We start from the raw sequence: 21,555 nt of genomic DNA on the forward strand, positions 1-21,555 counted from the left end.
TTTTCAGGTTTTCAGTCAAATGCCAAGCCATATAACTGTCATTACTGTCATTAAATGTATACAAAAGTCGTCAAAAGTTTACATGTAACATCAAAAACAAACAAAATTTATATCCACATTTTCCCACAAATTTGGATATTCCCAATTCCCAATGGAAACTTTATAAAATAGCTATTACACGGATGTAGCACCCTTTATTTAATATTTGTGTAGTTTAAAGTGTGATGGGTATTGTTGTTTATTAATATCTAAGGACATATTACATAAAAGATGGTTCGAGGTATTTATTGCAATGTTTTTTAAATTAATTTGGTGTTTTTCAGGATATCTAAATACACACGTTGACAAAATCAGGAGATATATATTATGTAATACAAAATTTCGAGTTTTTTTTATTGTACAAAATGCCCAATTTTTGAATTATTTGTTGTGCCAGTGCAATAACAAGGGATGAATAACAATTTCGTAGAAAGATCGTTTATCTCTCACTCCTAAGGCGCTACAGCCCAAGTAGGGCTATGGCCTTCAACCAGCATCCGCCTCCAAGTATCTGTGTTCCTGACTGTTCTTCAGTTGTCCACCCTCAATATATCTTTAGCATCAGTTCTCACTTCGTCTATCCACCTCTTCCTACTGGCTGATGTCCCACCATAGTTCTGTTAAGCATTCTACTAGGTATTTTGTTGTTATCCATTCTTATAAGGTGGCCTGCCTAGCGCAATCTTTGTATTTTTGCATAATTTGCTCTATAGAAGGTTCCTTGTAATATTGTATAAAAAATTCAGCATGCATTGTGTTTTACTGTAATGATAATTTCATGCATATTTCCATTAATTAAAAGTAAAGAAATGTAAATGAAATTGAATTAAAAGTATAATGTATGTATATTATGTCTCAAAAATATGAATATTTTAACATAACTCATTGAAAATGAAAAATAATTTATTAGAAACAGGCGGTTTGTATGTGGCTAAATATAAATAAAAAAATATTATATATAATAATAATTAAGGGCATGGACATACAACAAGCACCTACCTTGCATTTTAGTTAATACCTTCAATGCATATGTCACTTGTCAGTGACATTCAGTTTCCTTCTACAGTGCTGATGTTGCTGATGAGTCACATGTGCTCACTTACTAGTACCTTATTTGACGGTTTTTGCTGTAAATTTTAAAGAACCGTTTGGATTGACATAAAATTTGGCATACGCATAGCCAACATCTCAAGGAAAAAAAGTGATATTGTGCTGATGTGTGCTTTTGCCCTGGGGGTCAGTGTCACCCCTTCTCGGGGGTGAAAAACATACGTTCAAAATAAGTCCAAAGGACCCGCACAAACCTTATGGAAAATAGGTCAAAGTGAATTTCGTTCATACTTTAAGAAAATACTCTTTGAAGCATCCTGATAAAAAGTTCTCATGGGCACAACTCAATCGTATGAAGGATTTTCAAGATATAGAGGCCCAAACTCGGAAAATTATAAGATTTACGAGGTATTCCAATTCCGTGAGTTACTGGTTATTTGGCAACATGTAGAAGTTTGGATCAAGGAAAAGTACTAGTAGTCTATGATTTCTTTCTGGCTATCCAATGGCGACCTTTACTTTGACCTTGACCTTCAACGGACGTCATCTTCTAGAGTTTCGAGGGTTTTCGGCATTCAATTGATATAAACAGATTACTCATGGGTTTTTTTGATCGCTAAACACGAATATGCCATCAGAATTACCCTCCGGATGACGTGGTGGCCAGAGCCTCTACAAGGGACGTCATCTCCTAGAGTGTTGATGGTTTTCCGCATTTAATTGATGCAAATGAATTACTGGAGGGTTTTTTGAGGTCGCTATACACGAATATGCCACCAGAACCGACTCCCGGAGCACCTGATTTCCAAGGTCAATGAAAGGGGCTCCTGGAGTTTCGAGGGTCTTTGGTACTACATTAATGCAAACGGATTAGTTATAGGTTTTTAGGGTTGCTGAACACGTATACGTGATCAGCACAGACACAGGAGCACCTGGTGCCTAAGACAGGTTATCTTCTGGACAATCGGAGGAATCAAATGGATTACTATTAGGTTTTTGGGGTTGCTGAACATGCATACACTATCAGATCTGCCTACGGCACAATGTGATCACATATTCGTGTTCAGCAACTCCAAAAACCTATAATTAATCCGTTTGCATCCATGTAGTACCAAAGACCCTCGAAACTCCAGGAGCCCCTTTCATTGACCTTGGAAACCAGGTGCTCCGGGAGTCGGTTCTGGTAGCATATTCGTGTTTAGCGACCTCAAAAAACCCTCCAGTAATTCATTTGCATCAATTAAATGCCGAAAACAATCAAAACTCTAGAAGATGACGTCCCTTGCAGTGGCCCTGGCCACCACGTCATCCAGAGGGCAATTCTGACGGCATATTCGTGTTTTGCGATCCCAAAAACCCATGAGTAATCTGTTTATATCAATTTAATGCCTAAAATCCTCGAAACTGTAGAAGATGACGTCCGTTGAAGGTCAAGGTCAAAGTAAAGGTCGCCACTGGATAGCCAGGAAAAAATCCTAGACTACTAGTACTTTTCCTTGATCCAAACTTCTACATGTTGCCAAATAACCAGTAACTCACCGAATGAGATCTTTTTATCAGGATGCTTCAAAGAGTATTTTCCCAAAGTATGAACGAAATCCACTGGAACCTATTTTCCATAAGGTTTGTGCGGGGTCCTTTCAATAAAATGCCGCATTCTAAGCAACTTTTATTCTATACAGTTTTTTCACCAAGTTAATACTTTTCGAGTTATTTGCGAGTGAATATGTTCATTTTTCAACAAAACAAACACGTTTTTAGACAATTTTTCGCAAATAATTCAAAAAGTAAGTATTTTATGGAAAAAACCGTTGTTAGCAAAAGTATAGCTTGTAAAAAAGTGAAAAAAATGGTGTATACATGAAGTCTGTACACCTAGTAGAAGCAGTTATTGGGACTGTGCAAGTTCGGCAAAGCGACCTCTATTTCTACGCTCTGTACTTTTATTCGCACTTTTAATTATATTGGCCAATTATATTAGTCCTGGTTGCTGGATAATTGTCAAGGCCATAGTCCAAAAAAATAATAAGAAGAAAAAATAAGATGCAGGTTATATTATGCAAACATAAACAATTGTATGTAGTAAATAAAATTAGTTATTAAAATGCAGTACTGCAAGCAAAATACAATTAATTAAATTTACCTTTATATAATAATTGCATATCATATCAATATTGTGGAGCAATATATAATTTTTCTGCTTCATTGACAGAAGGTATGAAATATACGTCAATTTGACAATTTCAATTGACAATATGAATTATTTAAGATAGTTGCGATATTTCTCCGCGACTCGCGCACTGTCGTTTCTCGTTTCCCTTTCCAAGTACTTGCACACCGCGAATAGCTAAAGAAAAATAGTTTCATATTCGCCAAACTTCAAATAAATATACCTACTTCAACGTGAAATAACCAAAAAATGAAGCACTTTTTTAAAAAAACTCATAACTTTTTTATTAAAGATCTTTCTTTTATTAAAGGATAAATTTCATGTCAATCCAAGCGGTTCTTTAAAATTTAGAGGTTTTGCAATACTTTACTGTTAAAGAACATATTACACATTACAAAAATTATTTCAGTTTCTGGGAGTACAGTAAAACCCCGATTATCCGGGTGCGGATTATCTGTGCTGCGGATTATCTGTGCTATGATTTTCTATTACTCAAATTGCATTTTTGAGGGTTCTATCAAAATAGCGTCATCTTAAATTACTTGACGGAAACTCTATAGGTACGCCGAAAGATAATGAAAGATTTATTTTTTTGTTGTCTTTTTATCGTAGGTACATATGTATGTGTATATGTACATATGTATTATACATAAGAAATACATGTTCAGATTATCCGTGCTTTTCATTTATCTAAGCCACCTCCGGTCCTGATGAGCACGGATAATTGGAGTTCTACTGTACTTAAAAAAATATATGCAGTGAATGTGTTAAACAAACGTTTAATTTATGTGTAGGTGTTATAATTTATAACATAATGTGCCCGAAAGAATACAAACGATCATAAAGAAAGTTACCACCCAAATAATTTGTTAAATTATTTTCTAGTTACAAGAATCGTAAATCTCATCAATTTAATTAATTAACATCAAGGTCATTAAACTGCAATTAGGATATATTGCTAAGTGTTAAAAGATACTTAAACAAAAATAATCTAAATATACAATTATTACTTCTTCAAAGTCCTTCTGTTATTAGCTGGAATTCAAGAAAATTATGATAACGAACCCAGTTCAGAAATTTAAATCAGGAGAGGAGTTAGGCAGGGATGTATTCAGTTTCCACTACTATTCAATGTGTACAGGGTTATTAACTATTTTTTGACCACCCTGTAGCTTTATTTACAGAATTATAAATAAATGTAAATACAAAAGTTACACGATTTTTTATGTAGTTTTCAAAAATGATAGTAGAAAAACAAAGAAGGTTCAAACAAAATGGCCACAGATTTTAACTTTGTTAATTTAAATGGAACACCCTACCCTGTATATGGTTACACATTTGAATAGAACATTCTGTAACGAACATTTCCATATTGAGTTTGATGGGCCTAGCTGGAGGAATAAGCGAGATATTAGATATTTAAATTAACATTTAATACCATTTACAAAACAAATATGTATACAAACAAGCATACCTTTGTGACATGTGCTAATGAAAGGGGTTGAAAAGTCTGGGTGCGATGTATGTAAATAAAATTAACTTACCTATTACTTATTTTATGAGGAAATGTTGACAAAGTATTTCGACATAAACAAAAGGTCAAAATATTAAGTATTGTCTGAAGAAAACTTGTCAGATGCTGAAGACATTTGCAATCACTATTAGTCACTGATTAGTAATATTAGTTACATTAATAGGAAACTTGCACATTTTTTATTACATAATAATGTTCAGTTTTGCTTAAAAATGAGATTTCCAAAATTTCATGCTTCAAAAACTCGTAATAACTTAGAAATACAAATTTAAAGTCTTCTGCGGCTTAAAATAGTTCAAACGACCCGTGACGTCACATAGTTTTATTATATAGTTATGATTATGGTTATATTAAGGTATATTCTTTTTCTCCTTCTTCAATTTATTGGCCTCCACCTACTTGGGTATTTGGCCAGCTCATCGTCGTGGAATAAGGGAAAAATATTTATATTCTAATGACATTTATCGTATGTCATTGTAATAATATATACCAGTTTGTTGAGATTGGAGTTTGATACAGTTTTTGAAGGAAAGGACAGAAGGTTTACTATGGAAAATAAGACCATTTTGTAAAAGTACAAGTTTTCTATGAATAGTTCAAAGGATCAAAAACACTTGTGACGTCACATAACTGCATTTTCTACTGACGTTTATAATGTCTAATTTAAAATTATATACAATTTTGTTTACTTTGTTGGTGCAGAATGTAAACAAATAACCGGATGACATCACGAGGCGTTTTGGGCTCTCTGGTATAATTTGAAATTTTAATCATTTTTGGGGGACAAACGAAAGACAACAAAAACTTTTTATCTTTGGTACATGTTTTAAATTATGTTCTGTTGTGATTTATAACATCTTTAGAAAAAGAAGGATGACCATCCCTGGACCATACTAACATTGATTCTTTTTAGCAATCATAAGACAAAAATCGAATAAGAAGAAACCAATGCCTGTTACTGAAAGTCATAAGCTAACTGAATATTTTAATGTTAGGAAATCCGATCGAAGAACCAAACGAGAAGTTTTAGAAGAAAAGAGTCGGCTTATTGAATTTGCTCTAAGAAAAGGAGTAGAAGATGGATTAGAGGTATGTACAACTAAGATATAAAAATTTCTTCTTTATTTAATGTTTTTTATTTTCACACCAGAAACTGTTTTCAGAAAAAATAGCTTTAGATTTAGAAGTTTAAACAAGCTTCATGTACACAAAGCCACCTCAACCATGACAGGTTATTGGTGGGTGCTGAAAGATTACAATATAAGTTTGTGTACTGATAATAGCCCAGTCAAAATTACCAAATAGTTAGTTCTTTAGATCCCTAAAAAAATTGTTGCCTAGAAGCTTTTAACTTTGGGGGTGCTGCCCATCTAATTCCTTGGAGACCTGTTACATCTATTTTACATTTATCTAATTCGTCAAGCAGACTTTTGAGAGCTATTGTGCGGAAAATGAGACATTCTAGATTGCAATCCTTAAATCATGTACCTTTTTCTCGCATACTCGTCATTTAATCAGTCCGATTTTTTCTCCTTCAACATTCGTAAAAATTCTTTTTTAAAGGGTAGGGTTCTTAGCCCTATGCACAGCCGCCAACTTGGAAGATCAAGGACTTTTCTAGTAGGGTTACCATACCTTAGATGAGCGGCTCCAGCGACTTGCCTGTTGTCCTTTCCCATTAACGTCACCCGGAGAGTACCATGAGAAGGTGAGGATTGAAAGTGGCTAGCAGAGCCCTCTGTATGACAGTTCATTAAATGCGTAGGAATGGCTGCATCTTTTAGAATCATCCACTTTTTGGCCAATAGACTTTATGATTATTTAATTTTAGGTAAAATATAGTAAAGAAAAAGGTAGAGGTGTTTTTGCAACTAGAAATTTTATGAAAGGAGAATTTGTAGTAGAATATAGTGGAGAATTGATTCACGTCCAAGAGGCCTACATGCGAGAAGAAAGATACGAAAAAGATGAAAGTATGGGGTGCTACATGTATTATTTTAAATTTAAGGAACAGCATTACTGGTAAGACCACTACAATACCTGTGGAGGTAGATTTTATATTGTTTCATTCTTTAAATTTAAATGATACCTTTTTCTATATAGGTACCATCAATTGACGCTATGAGATGCAGAGTGGCCTAACCCACAACTCACAATTTTACCAAAACGCTTTTATTACATTAAAGTTATCTCGTATTTAAGTATTTTCAGATGCAGAGTGGCTTAAGCATTGGTTGCTTCAGCCACTCTGCATCTGAAAATACTTAAATACGAGATAACTTTAATGTAATAAAAGCGATTTAGTAAAATTGTGGGTTGTGGGTTAGGTCACTTTGCATCTCATAGCATCAGATTACTGAAGCAACGGATATACTATTTAACAGTAGTTTTCATCATGTACCATATTGTGTAAAAGTTCCTGATAGCTCTAATTCATCACTACCAATTGAGACTTTCTGCTATGATTTTAGGAATATTGATTTTATAGGTATAAATAATTATCTTGCTCATATTAATTGGTCATATATGTATAATAGCAAGGATATTGATTTGGCTATTCAATTCTTCTACACCATTATCTATGAGGCTATTCATTTATTTGTACCAGTGAAACTTTATAAAACATCAACTTTTCCAGTATGGTTTACAAGAGAATTAAAAAATTTAGTTTTTAAGAAAAAATGCAGCACAAACAATACAAACAAACACTTAATCCTTTTGACTATCATAAATTTTGTGAACTACGCTTACAATGTAAAGCTCTGAGTGAGATTTGTTATAGGAACTATTTGATTAAAACTGAAACAAATATTCAGAAAGATCCTAGTTGTTTTTGGAAATTTGTCAATAATTTACGTAAATCTAATGGTTATCCCAATACAATGTTTTTAAATGGTGAACGTAGTTCTGATGGTCAAACTGTTGTTAACCTTTTTGCTGAAAACTTTAGCACAGTATATTCAGGTAAAAAAATAACATTACCAACTACTACCTCTATTGATGTAATTGACTTGAACAAGGTAACTCTAAGTATTATTGAAGTGTTCGAAGGTATTAACCAATTAAAAACATGTCTTCATTTGGCTCAGATGGTGTCCCTGTGTAAGGAATAGTGTGTTGTTACTGCCTTCTGGTTCTAATTAATTAAAAAAGACTAAACACGTCTTACTATACATTATATTTTATTCACTGGTATCCGATATCTAAACAATAACATTAATGATTCATAGCGCCTTACTACATACTAACTTCTAATAATTATTTGTATATCTATATCCATACTGATTGCTCAGCGTGTTTTTATACCTATCTGAACCATAACAAATATAGTTCAAGTTCACTCGTAATAAACATGTGATACAAACTATAAGCTATTGTTTTTATGTATGTTCAATACCCTAAAGGTTAATAACATCATATTTAAATTATGATTTATACAGAGGGTTCATAATATACCACATCTCCGCCGTTTTTAAAAAAGAAAGTCCTAAGAAGAGAAGAAGAATATCTGACGGTATATTCCTCTTTCCCTTTTACAAAATGTTTATGGTTACCTAATACTATTTTCAAAAATTAAATTTCCTAACTATGCTAACTAACTGTAATATGGTACGTTTCAGATCAATCGATTTTTCCCTAAACATGTATATTCTTTTTCCTATTTTACACAAAAGTTCATATTTTCCCTATACTAAACTGGTATTTTATAACCTATTACTAGTTCACGTACTTTCACGTCGTGTCTTTTCGTCCTTTTTTTCCGTTCACTAATTCACTTCATTAAAACAGTGTCCACAGTGAATGAAATTGATCCTAACTTTTAAATAGTCTTTTAGTGCCTATAAGCCGTAACTAATCTAATTGTAATAAAATCTCGAATTTAATACTTCCTAAGCTAAGCTAAATATTACCTAAACCTCTATTAAATGGTATACAAAAAAAAGAATTTAACGTTATTTTACTATTTCATCTTATTATTTCAGTCTTATTTTGATTTATTTATATCCGCCTTACTAACTTTAAAATATTGTACCTATAATAAAAATGTAATCTCTCTAAAAACTTCTAATTCTTCTATATATGTCTCTAAAACTTCTAATAACTCTCTTGTACCTCTAATATAGATTTAATCTCTCTAAAAACTTCACTTTTTGTGTCCCTTTGCTTACTATTTACTAACACTTATTGTAAGATATTGTCTATCCTTAATTCAAACACTTCCATTTTCCGCGAAAATTTAACCTGAATTCATTATATACAAAAAATAAGTTATTTAAAATTTCCGTTACTTTAGAGAAAAAAATTACAACTTTAATTCTTAGACAAAAATTCAATGATTAGCTACTTATTTGCTTAGTATCTTCTTAATTTTGCTTGTTTATTTTGGCATTTTTTTTATGTTTCTTCTTTCATTTTTCCCACATATTTTATTAAAAATTCTCTTTTTTCTCTTCTTCTTCTTGTCTGGTACTATAACTATATTTCTTCGTTTTTCTCCACATAATAACACTTCTACAGTGCACATAATTCATCTTCATATACATATTTCATATAACAATCATATATCATTTATCTCATATATCATTTCATATAACATCATAATCATCACTTCATATACTAGCTCCGATACCTTCGTTTTACCTTAATAAAAGAGGTTTCACTCGGATGTCTTAGTTCTCCGCCAATATTAACCCGAATTTTCGCCCTGATCTGCACGCACCATTTAGGTGGTATAGTTAACTCAAAACACGAAATAGGTATTTTATGCGGTTCAAATTCTTCTAAAAATATCACAACCTCGATCCCTTGCTTTGAGGCCGTTGTTTATTCACGAATAATCATGAATAAAATAGGTACTCTCAAAACACAGAGTGGGTCTCTAATAAGCTTTCAAGCTTCCATAAATCACTTAGTACCTTCCCAATTTGACAAGAGCAGTGGGTTTCTTATTGTCTCTAGTTGCCTCATAATATTTAGCTTACAATATTGTTAGTTCTTCTTCTTATCTATATAGTCCTTCTTCAAATTCCTTATCTCGACTCATCAGGTCGGTTCGTTAAAAATAAATCTCTTGCTTATAGCAATGTTTATCAACGTATGTCATCACTAATCATTATTCATTAAAAAAAATCATTTATCACTCAAAAAATATTAATTCAGGTTCATATCATACAAAATTTAACACAAAATCGATTAAAATGTATCTATAGAATCAATAAATATCAATAATAAAAACAACTGGCTAATAAAAATTCAATAATAGTATACATATTCGACAAAAATTCAATAAAAAAATAGCATATGCAAACCTTAGATAAAAATATTCAAAATAAGTTTATATCTCAAACTTCGATAGAAATTTTTGGAAAAAAAATTCGATATTCCATAAAATATTCAAAAATAACCGTACTAAAAATCGAAATCGGATAGATTTTTCAAATAAATTCAATAAAAATTCAAGAATAGCATATATAATAAACTTCGATAAAAATATTCAATTCAAAAATCACTTCATATTTCAAAATTTATAGATATTCTTAAAAAAAAATCGATACTTCATAAATTATTCAAAAATCAGCAAAGATAAATATTCAATGTTCAATAATAATATAAAACGAGGGAAGCATTTTTAATAAAGATAGACATTCTTACTTACATTTTATCACTTGTGTCTTTTTTCACTGGGTTCTCTGCATTCTTCGTCCTGGTCTGCTCCATTTTCCGCCGTCGGTGTTTCCAATTTTTGTCGCCCATTTTCAGAAGATTCTCCCAATTAATTTACAGGAGCGCCATGTAAGGAATAGTGTGTTGTTACTGCCTTCTGGTTCTAATTAATTAAAAAAGACTAAACACGTCTTACTATACATTATATTTTATTCACTGGTATCCGATATCTAAACAATAACATTATTGATTCATAGCGCCTTACTACATACTAACTTCTAATAATTATTTGTATATATATATCCATACTGATTGCTCAGCGTGTTTTTATACCTATCTGAACCATAACAAATATAGTTCAAGTTCACTCGTAATAAACATGTGATACAAACTATAAGCTATTGTTTTTATGTATGTTCAATACCCTAAAGGTTAATAACATCATATTTAAATTATGATTTATACAGAGGGTTCATAATATACCACACCTGCTCTTTTAATTAAATGTTGCAAATTTACTTTAGCCTATCCCATTTTATATTTATTTAACTTGTCTTTGGAAACAGAAAAATTTCCTGATTTTTGGAAGGATAGTTTTATTATACCAATTTTTAAATCAGGTGATAGGGGAAATATTAAAAACTACAGGGGTATATGCATACAATCAACATTACCTAAACTTTTGGATAAATTAGTGACTCGTCACTTAAATTGGGCATGTAAAAATGTAACTATACCACAACAAAATGGTTTTCAATCAACTAAATCTACTGTTACAAATTTACTTTGTTATCACAGTTATAATTTTAACTATTTAGAATGGGAAATAAGCCACAATATTATTAAAAAATGATTTTTATTAACGTTTCGACGCCCAAATCGGGTGCCGTTGTCAAAATACATAATACTATTAATATAAACAAAAATGTTGTTGCTTAGTAAAAAAATTCTTCTAATAATTTATTTAATTTGACTCATTTATATCGGCAATTCAGATACATATGATACATTTTAAAGTAGAAGACTTTAAAATGATATTGCCAATATTTATGAGTTGCGTTCCTGGGACGACTTTACTGAAAGATAGTTCATTCGATTACATGAAATCAACCCCAACTCAAGAATATCCGTCACAAAAAAAAATCATAGCATGTGATCTGCCTTTAAAAAGACAAACACATGCAACGGTGACATTAAAATTCTCGCGTTAGAGATCTCATAGTAAATCACGAGGGAAAACCAGGAAAAACCTCGTGATACTATCCCGACATCGTAAGTATTTGGTCTTACATTTAATTTATTCTCAAAATTAATACCAAATTCTGACTTTACTATAATTTTGTTTAAATTATAAATAATATCAATAATACATGGGTATATAAGTAATACTAAAATATAAAATATGTACTAACTCGACTATTGACTTACTAATTGTGGTATTTTCTTTCTATTGACTTCCTCTTTCAGTATGGGTATCCACATCCTACTGCATTCCACCGAGGAATTTGCGACACAATTGGTTTCGTTTAGCATAATTAGAGCCGCTTCTTTGATTTTTCTCTTTTTACTATCTGTTTCTTTCAGGACTATACTTGAATCTCTCCACTGAACTCTATGTTCATTATCCCATGCATGTTGACATATTTGAGATCTATCAAATTCTCTATTTTTAATATAAGATTGATGTTCACTTATTCTAACGTTTAATGGTCTTGATGTTTCACCTATATAAAACTGTTCGCATTCACAAGGTATTTTATAAATACAATTCTTTGTCTTTTCTTGTTCATTGTTAGGTTTAGTTTTAGATAGAATAGATCTCAATGTATTGGTTGTTTTGAATGTTGTTGAAATGTTGAATTTATTTCCTATTGTTTTAAGTTTCTCGGATAGTCCTTTTATGTATGGTATTGATATTTTCCTCGTATTATTTCTTGTGAATGTTGTAGGATCCCGTTCTATGTTGTTCTGTTCCATTCGATCCAATCTTGACAATTCCTTATTTATAAACGATAAAGGATAATCATTTTTTAATAAAACAGATGTTAAGAATTGTTTTTCTTCTAAAAAGGAATTTTCGTTAGAACAAGTAATTTTGGCTCTATCATATAAGGATTTTATGATTCCCTTTTTAACGTTGATGTTGTGATTTGATTTGTAATTGAGATATCTGTTGGTATGTGTTGGTTTTCTATACACTTGAGTCTCATATCCAGTATCCTTCTTTAAGACTAAAACATCGAGGAAAGGCAGGGTGTTATTATATTCCTTTTCCATTGTAAATTTTATTGTCTCTTCTTGATCGTTTATAATATTCAGGAATGTATCCAACAATTCTGATCTATGAGGCCATATTGAAAACACATCATCTACATATCTCCACCATACAGTGGGTTTTAAATTTTGTTTAGAAATGATATTAGTTTCGAAATCCTCCATAAATATATTAGCCAATAATGGAGATAAAGAGGAGCCCATTGCTAGACCAAAATTTTGTTTATAAAATTCATTATTTAGTTGAAAATAGGTATTATTAGTACATAATGTCAATAACTCCATTATAGCTGATACATTTAGTTTTGTCCTAGTTGTTAATGTATCATCATTAGAGAGATATTGCTGAGTCGTTTTTGCACTTGCTGTATTACAGCACCCGTTATTTTGACAGTAGAGCATGCGCATATGTGATATCTGGCTTACGCTGCGTTATTGGAAATACGGCCTGCCGTTATTACAGGAGTCGTTACGCTGTGCGGTATTCGTTGCGCTATTTTGTTTTCAGGTTATGTTTGTTGTTTATCTTCCATTTAAACCAAATTTATTCGTAATAATTTGCTAAAATGGGTACCTCAGACAGTAGCAAACGAATTAGATTTACGTCTGATGACGATTTGTGTTTATTAAAACAAGTTTTATGTCAAAATCCATTGACTTCTCCAGAAAATTTGACGTTAGTTCAGGAAAACATGAAGAGTGCAACAGAAAAATCTTTTATTTATAAGAACATTCAAGGATCATTTGTTTCTCTTACTCGATATTTGGAAGAAAATACAAACCTTTCTTCCATCTAAATTAAATTCTGGATTTTGAGGACAAATTAGATAAATAACTAATCTTAATTGAGCCGTAAAATACCGCAACCAAAATAATATCTGCATTTATGAAACGTCTGAGAAATGTCAATTCTGTCAAAATAGCGCGGTGTAAATAGCGCAACGTAGGCTGTGTTAAATTTGCAATATCTCTCTATTCTCTAATTTCGTTTGGATTATGTTTAAAGTTTTATCTAATGGCACATTTGTAAATAAACTGTTTATGTCAAAACTTACTAAAATATTATTTGGATTAAACTCAATAGTTGATAATTTGTTTACAAAATGTTTTGTATTTTTTATAAATGTGTCATCATTATTAGCAAATGGTTTTATAATGTTTAATAAAAATTTTGATAGTTCACTACAAGGAGAACTGATGGTACTACAAATGGGTCTAAGTGGTATGTTCGCTTTATGAATTTTCGGTACTCCATAAAAATGTGGTGACTTACTGTAATGAGGTGTAATTAATTTTCTTTGATAGTATGTTAGATCATTTTTAAATTTGAATAAAGTTCTATAGATTTTGTTTTCCAGTGTTTTCGTTGGATCCTTCGTTAATTTGGTATAAGGTCCATTTGTAATTAGATCTGTAATTTTGTCCTCGTATTGTATTTTATCCATTATTACAGTTGCATTTCGAAACTAATATCATTTCTAAACAAAATTTAAAACCCACTGTATGGTGGAGATATGTAGATGATGTGTTTTCAATATGGCCTCATAGATCAGAATTGTTGGATACATTCCTGAATATTATAAACGATCAAGAAGAGACAATAAAATTTACAATGGAAAAGGAATATAATAACACCCTGCCTTTCCTCGATGTTTTAGTCTTAAAGAAGGATACTGGATATGAGACTCAAGTGTATAGAAAACCAACACATACCAACAGATATCTCAATTACAAATCAAATCACAACATCAACGTTAAAAAGGGAATCATAAAATCCTTATATGATAGAGCCAAAATTACTTGTTCTAACGAAAATTCCTTTTTAGAAGAAAAACAATTCTTAACATCTGTTTTATTAAAAAATGATTATCCTTTATCGTTTATAAATAAGGAATTATCAAGATTGGATCGAATGGAACAGAACAACATAGAACGGGATCCTACAACATTCACAAGAAATAATACGAGGAAAATATCAATACCATACATAAAAGGACTATCCGAGAAACTTAAAACAATAGGAAATAAATTCAACATTTCAACAACATTCAAAACAACCAATACATTGAGATCTATTCTATCTAAAACTAAACCTAACAATGAACAAGAAAAGACAAAGAATTGTATTTATAAAATACCTTGTGAATGCGAACAGTTTTATATAGGTGAAACATCAAGACCATTAAACGTTAGAATAAGTGAACATCAATCTTATATTAAAAATAGAGAATTTGATAGATCTCAAATATGTCAACATGCATGGGATAATGAACATAGAGTTCAGTGGAGAGATTCAAGTATAGTCCTGAAAGAAACAGATAGTAAAAAGAGAAAAATCAAAGAAGCGGCTCTAATTATGCTAAACGAAACCAATTGTGTCGCAAATTCCTCGGTGGAATGCAGTAGGATGTGGATACCCATACTGAAAGAGGAAGTCAATAGAAAGAAAATACCACAATTAGTAAGTCAATAGTCGAGTTAGTACATATTTTATATTTTAGTATTACTTATATACCCATGTATTATTGATATTATTTATAATTTAAACAAAATTATAGTAAAGTCAGAATTTGGTATTAATTTTGAGAATAAATTAAATGTAAGACCAAATACTTACGATGTCGGGATAGTATCACGAGGTTTTTCCTGGTTTTCCCTCGTGATTTACTATGAGATCTCTAACGCGAGAATTTTAATGTCACCGTTGCATGTGTTTGTCTTTTTAAAGGCAGATCACATGCTATGATTTTTTTTGTGACGGATATTCTTGAGTTGGGGTTGATTTCATGTAATCGAATGAACTATCTTTCAGTAAAGTCGTCCCAGGAACGCAACTCATAAATATTGGCAATATCATTTTAAAGTCTTCTACTTTAAAATGTATCATATGTATCTGAATTACCGATATAAATGAGTCAAATTAAATAAATTATTAGAAGAATTTTTTTACTAAGCAACAACATTTTTGTTTATATTAATAGTATTTTGTATTTTGACAACGGCACCCGATTTGGGCGTCGAAACGTTAATAAAAATCATTTTTTAATAATATTATGGCTTATTTCCCATTCTAAATAGTTAAAATTGTAAAAATGCCACAAGAAAATAGCTTCAGAACAACATCACAGTTATATATTAGAGGCTATTGAAAAGGGATTACAAGTTGATTGTATTTAGACAGACTTCTCTAAAGCCTTCGATAGACTCAATCATGACCTACTTGTATATAAGTTGAAAAATCTTTTTTTAGGGAATGGCATTATAACCTGGTTCAGTAGCTTTCTTTATGGTCGTCAACAACGTATTAAAATTAGCAGTTATATATCTAATGAAATTCAGGTTCATTCAGGAGTACCACAAGGCTCACATTGTGGACCATTATTATTTAACCTCTTTATCAATGATCTATTATCTGTAATTGAAAATGTTAACTTTCTACTCTTTGCTGATGACTTAAAATTATTTCACATTGTAGAGAACTTATTGGATAGTAAAATTCTACAAAATGACTTGGATAAAGTATATGAATGGTCTATTTCCTGATTTTTAAATTATTAAATATCGACAAATGTCATATTATTAGTTTCTCAAAAATTAACACTACAGATCTGTATGAATATAATATTGGTATAAATGTGTTGTCTAGAGTTGATGAGATGAGAGATCTAGGAGTCATTTTTGATAAACAATTAAATTTTAAATCTCACATGCGTGTTCTATCATCTAATGCTAACAGATCTCTAGGTTTTGTAAGGAATACAAAAGTTTTTTCTGTATCCGTTCTTCGAGTTTTGTATTGTTCAATAGTTCGATCATCCCTAGAGTATGCTACCATTATTTGGTCTCCTTATTATGAGGTTGACAAGTCTTAATTGAGAATATTCAAGTACGTTTTGCTCGATACGCTAGATTCAAATTGCAGTTTCTCAATAATTTTAACAACAATGATGTTCTTCAGCATTTGAATTTGTCACTTCTTGTAAATAGACGAATAAAACTAGAAATGCTTTTTTTCTATAAACTAATTAACGGCTTTGTTAACTGTCCTGAATTACTATCGGAAATCCGATTTAATACAACCAGTTACAACTTACGAAATCCTTCTTTATTCTATATTGAGTATCACCGTACTAATTATGGTAGAAATGATCCGATGACTAGGGTTCTTAGGCACTTTAACACATATACTGTTGATCCATTCTTTGGTTCATGTTTAGTTTGTTTATGGTGTTACATCATATTTTTAACACATTTTATATTGTTTTTTATTGTATATGTTAGAATTTAACTATGTCAACTATTTTATAATTCATTGTATTACTTTTTTGAACAATGGTGAAACCGTTAATAAATAAATAATTTATAAGATTAAAAAGGGTTCAAATAATTTATAATTTTCCCATAGGTAGTATTGTACTTCTCACAAGGTAATTCTATTTTTTAGTGTGGATGCAACGGAAGAAACTGGCCGACTGGGAAGGTTAGTCAACCATTCCAGAAACGGAAATTTGACTACAAAAACAGTGATGGTTGACGGCGTTCCTAGGCTTATACTGACAGCTAAAAATTTTATACGAGAGGGCGAAGAGCTGTTGTACGATTACGGTGACAGGTCGAAAGAAGCGTTAGAACACCATCCGTGGCTTGCTTTTTAATGTTGGTACACTAAAGTGTTTTTTAAGAGTACAAAGAAAAGAGAAAGCTTGTTTCTCTATTGTCAAAAAGACTTGATTGGTAAATGTTGTGTATATACAGGTACGATAGAATTATTTATTTGGAAAGCCTAAAGCATGGCATTCTAATTTTTTATCCTCTCTTCTTCTTCTTCAGCCCATGTTCGTCCACTGCTGGACATATGCTTCTTCTATTTGTTTCCATTGATGTTAACTATTAGCAATTATGTATGCAATAAACAATGACAATCAGATATTTTTGTTCGTCTTTCACTTAAAATTAAAGTCGTAAAAATAAAAGAATCAAAACATAACCTACTTTGAATACTTTTTACTGAATTTATATTTTAAATTAAAAAATACAATTTAGTTCTAATAAAAATTTATTTTTATATGAATATAGAAACAAATTGAATGTGAAAATACAACAAAAAGGTACTAAAAGCGTTTGGATGACAATCAGACACATGCAGATGAATCGCACAAAAAAATAAGCTAGTAAGAGAGACAACAAATCAAATCCAGACAAAATGAGAATAAATGTAATGAAATAAATAGATATGGAAAATATATACAGTAGGAAAAATGAAAGAATACCCATGAACGAACATATAAAACACGCTGTATTTTCCTTTCACCGTGTCGCACAAAAAATTGGCCAGCGCAAGTACATGTAATAATTGGACGGCGTTATGCATAACTCGACCAACGCCATTTCTTTAATATCGAGATAACAGCGGATTCTGGTGACACATAGCTAAAACTATCTTGGAAAAAATCCCTGTTATTGTCACGTTAACGGTTACTAAGAAAAACAAAAACTAAACCAAGCGACATTAATCCACTTACCATTAAGCAACCAAGAAACGAAAAACTTTAAAGCCATTTATCTCAAAACTATGTTTTGGCGCTTGGTCGAGTTATGCATAACGCCGTCCAATTATTATTACACGTACTTGCGCTGGGCAATTTTCTTTATGACACGGTGACAGGAAAATACAGCGTGTTTTATATGTTCGTTCATGGGTATTCTTTCGTTTTTCCGACTGTAGAAGCATAGAAAGGGCAAAATGTCCTAAAAACTTCCGAATAACCTAATAGTGGCAATGTAAAAACATGAGATCATGTACCTGTGTAGATTGCGGTAACTACAAATTGTCTAAGGCCCTGTCTTTTCACCTCCGATTAACTAGTTATCGGGAAGTTCATCTGGCAGATTACATGTAAATCTGTCAGACAAACTTCCCGATAACTAGTTATCAGGAGGTGAAAACACCGGGCCTAAGGCAAGAGGTAGAAAAAGAACTGATAAAGAATACATAATTTATAAAACTCTAACATGAAGTAAAAACCACTTCTATGTAATTGGTATATTTATTAGAAATTTTAATGGAATATATGGGACAATTTAATAGAATATATGGGACAAAACATCAACATAGCACTTAATAATATACAAGAATTCCTAATAGGTCATGGGTTATCCCTTTCACTGGAAAAGTGTGAGGCAATATGGTTCACAAAGGGACACAGAAGAAACATCCCACCTGTTATCCAAATTAATGGACATCAAATTAATTATAAACCACAAGTGAAATACCTTGGAATAACATTCCAGTAACACCTCAAGTGGGATACACACATAACAAATAATATCACAAAAGCAAAAAAATCTCTCAATGTACTAAGAGCCATAAGCAGAGTATGGTGGGGAGCTGACCCGTGTACCTTTTTGATGGCATTTCAGGGACTTGTGAGATCCAACTTAAACTTCGGTGGACTCTTTATAAAACCAGCCAATAAATCAATCCTAAATAAACTGGATTCAATCTTTTTGAAGGTGTTAGAATAGCTATTGGTTGTATGAAGTCAACTCCACATGCAGCACTATTAGCCGAGGCAAACTTACTAGAACCAGAACAAAGAAGGAAACTATTAACCATACGGTTCTTGAAGAAAATTATATGTATTAGAAACTACCCTCTAACCAAATAATTTCAAATACCAGAAGAATATTAATAAATAGACCAGCCTTTTGGAGAGATGACAATACGCCATATTTGATAGCAGGTTTAGCTGAATTCATGCCATATCTCAAGGACATTTATAAGTCAAACAACTTCCCTTGCTATGAAGTCCTTTATAATACACTGTGTAGTATAGTGCAGACAGTCCCCTCAAGATCAAAGAACAATTTTTTATAAACACAGAAAAATATAAAGCAACCCATACCTTTATATTCACTGATGCATCGAAGAAAGATCTTACAACAGGGTTTGGAATGAGTATACCAGATATCAACATCAAATGCAGCTCAAAGTTACCAAATCACCTCTCCATATGTAAGGCGGAGATTATAGAAATCTATGAGGCAATTAAATTAGCACAGGAAAAACTTATTCAGAATAATTATTTTTTCGGATTCCAGCAGTGCAATTGAAAAAATCAGCAGTTGTGCAGTCAAAAATATATCAGAGTTTTGGCCTATTGAAACAAAAAGACTTATAGTTCATGCAACTGAAAATGGCTTTGACATCAGATTAGCATGGATACCAAGACATTCAAATATCCCGGGTAACGAAGAAGCTGACACTCTAGCTAATATAGGAAGAAATTTGAACATACCAATGGCCATGCCCCTCGATGTCCAAGACATATACACTGACATTAAATCTAAAGTGTATGATGATTTCAGAAATAAATGGAACAACCTAATCAAAATCAAAGACTATCAAAACCGAAAAGTACAACTTATCTTTCCTAAAAATAAATGGTTTGCCATTCTTCCATTTATTTTTTTTTGTTTGTTTATTAGGCGATCTGTTATAACATATAACAATAGGCACATTTTATCTGAGAAATAATGACATGAAGAGATTGTGACCAGCGCCACACATCTCTATAGAGATAATATTAAATTACTGTATTACATATATTAACTTAGCTACTGTAACAATATTAATGTCTGTGCGGTAAATCTAATGGTGTCTGTCTATTTAACCGTTTTGTTTCCTGACTGTTGTCTAACAAATTAATCTTCCATTCATAGATCGAAGACACATCACTACAATTATTAGATTACGTACAGGGCACTGTCTAACAAAAGAAAACTTACATAGGATGAACCTGATAGACAATCCCTATTGCGAATGTGGGTGCATAGAAAATCTTAATCACATATTTTTTGAATGCCCTATTAACTTCATTCCAAACTGGGATATCTACAATTTTTTCGCCAATAAAGGACTTCCAACCCCGATAACAATATATTCAATTTTACATAACGTAGATGAAGAATTAATCAGAGCAATTATGAAGTTTCTTAGCATAAACAGAATAAAATTATAATGCTCAACTAGCTACAACTTATTTCTAATTCATGCTTATTACTAATAGATTGTGTTTGTTATTGTACCTTGTACAAAAAGTAAATATTTAGTCAAAGTTATCACCATAGCCAATTTACTTCAAAAGAGATCAAGAAGTAGACATATTCGGTGGGCCCGACATGGTCATGAGCCAGTCAACGTCGTGACCGCCAACCTGATCGAGCTGGCCAAATTGCATAAAGCAAGGCCAATAACCAAGCAAGCAAGCAAAATTTTAAAAATCCCGATGGATTGAAAAAATGTGTCCAATTCAGAACGTTTTCGGACCTATCAGTCCATCATCAGTGAATTCAAATACTTGCTAAATAGCCCCAGAACCAAACAATTGTTGAAATTATAATTCAATCTACATTATGTTGTAGTAATATTGAACAGGCTAAACGCCGATGTTAAAAGATGTAACCTCCGGGAACATGGTGAAACTCTACCAAGAAACTCAATAAATTATCTTAGGCCAACGTGGACTACCAAGTGTCAAAAGTTTGTAAGGAACTGGTAAGATCCTTACACCCGGTAACCTCCGGGAACATGGTGAAACTCTACCAAGAAACTCAATTAACCATCTTAGGCCAACGTTGACTACCAACTGTCAAAAGTTTGTAAGGAATTGGTAACTGGGAACTGGAATGCGCGCTATTTATCGGCCTGGGTCTTTATAAATTTGTAAAAAGCTCATGCAACAGATAGTTACCAAGGATTCTGCATTCCGACTTATAGAGAATTTTCTCTGTGTCCAGATAGATGTCGCTAACGCGTCCGTAC

The 21,555-nt window shown here is 31.8% G+C and overlaps 1 protein-coding gene across 1 annotated transcript; it reads left to right on the plus strand.

Moving 5' to 3' along the window:
* Positions 1-16: 16 nt before the first annotated feature.
* LOC114347339 (N-lysine methyltransferase KMT5A-A) lies at positions 17-21,090 on the plus strand. The gene is made up of 4 exons (XM_028298059.2): positions 17-280; positions 5,707-5,882; positions 6,625-6,815; positions 17,176-21,090. Exons 1-4 carry the CDS (start codon positions 271-273, stop codon positions 17,384-17,386), a joined length of 588 nt encoding a protein of 195 aa, XP_028153860.1. The 5' UTR covers positions 17-270; the 3' UTR covers positions 17,387-21,090.
* The last annotated feature ends 465 nt before the right edge of the window (positions 21,091-21,555 follow it).

This window comes from Diabrotica virgifera, chromosome 4 (genome assembly GCF_917563875.1).
Source record: "Diabrotica virgifera virgifera chromosome 4, PGI_DIABVI_V3a".
Taxonomy (NCBI): domain Eukaryota; kingdom Metazoa; phylum Arthropoda; class Insecta; order Coleoptera; family Chrysomelidae; genus Diabrotica; species Diabrotica virgifera.

Excerpts from the sequence above, each read along its gene's own strand:
- LOC114347339 (XM_028298059.2), top strand. Across the intron at positions 5,883-6,624 it reads GAGTAGAAGATGGATTAGAG|GTAAAATATAGTAAAGAAAA; the intron begins GTATGTACAACT and ends ATTTAATTTTAG. Across the intron at positions 6,816-17,175 it reads TTTAAGGAACAGCATTACTG|TGTGGATGCAACGGAAGAAA; the intron begins GTAAGACCACTA and ends TCTATTTTTTAG.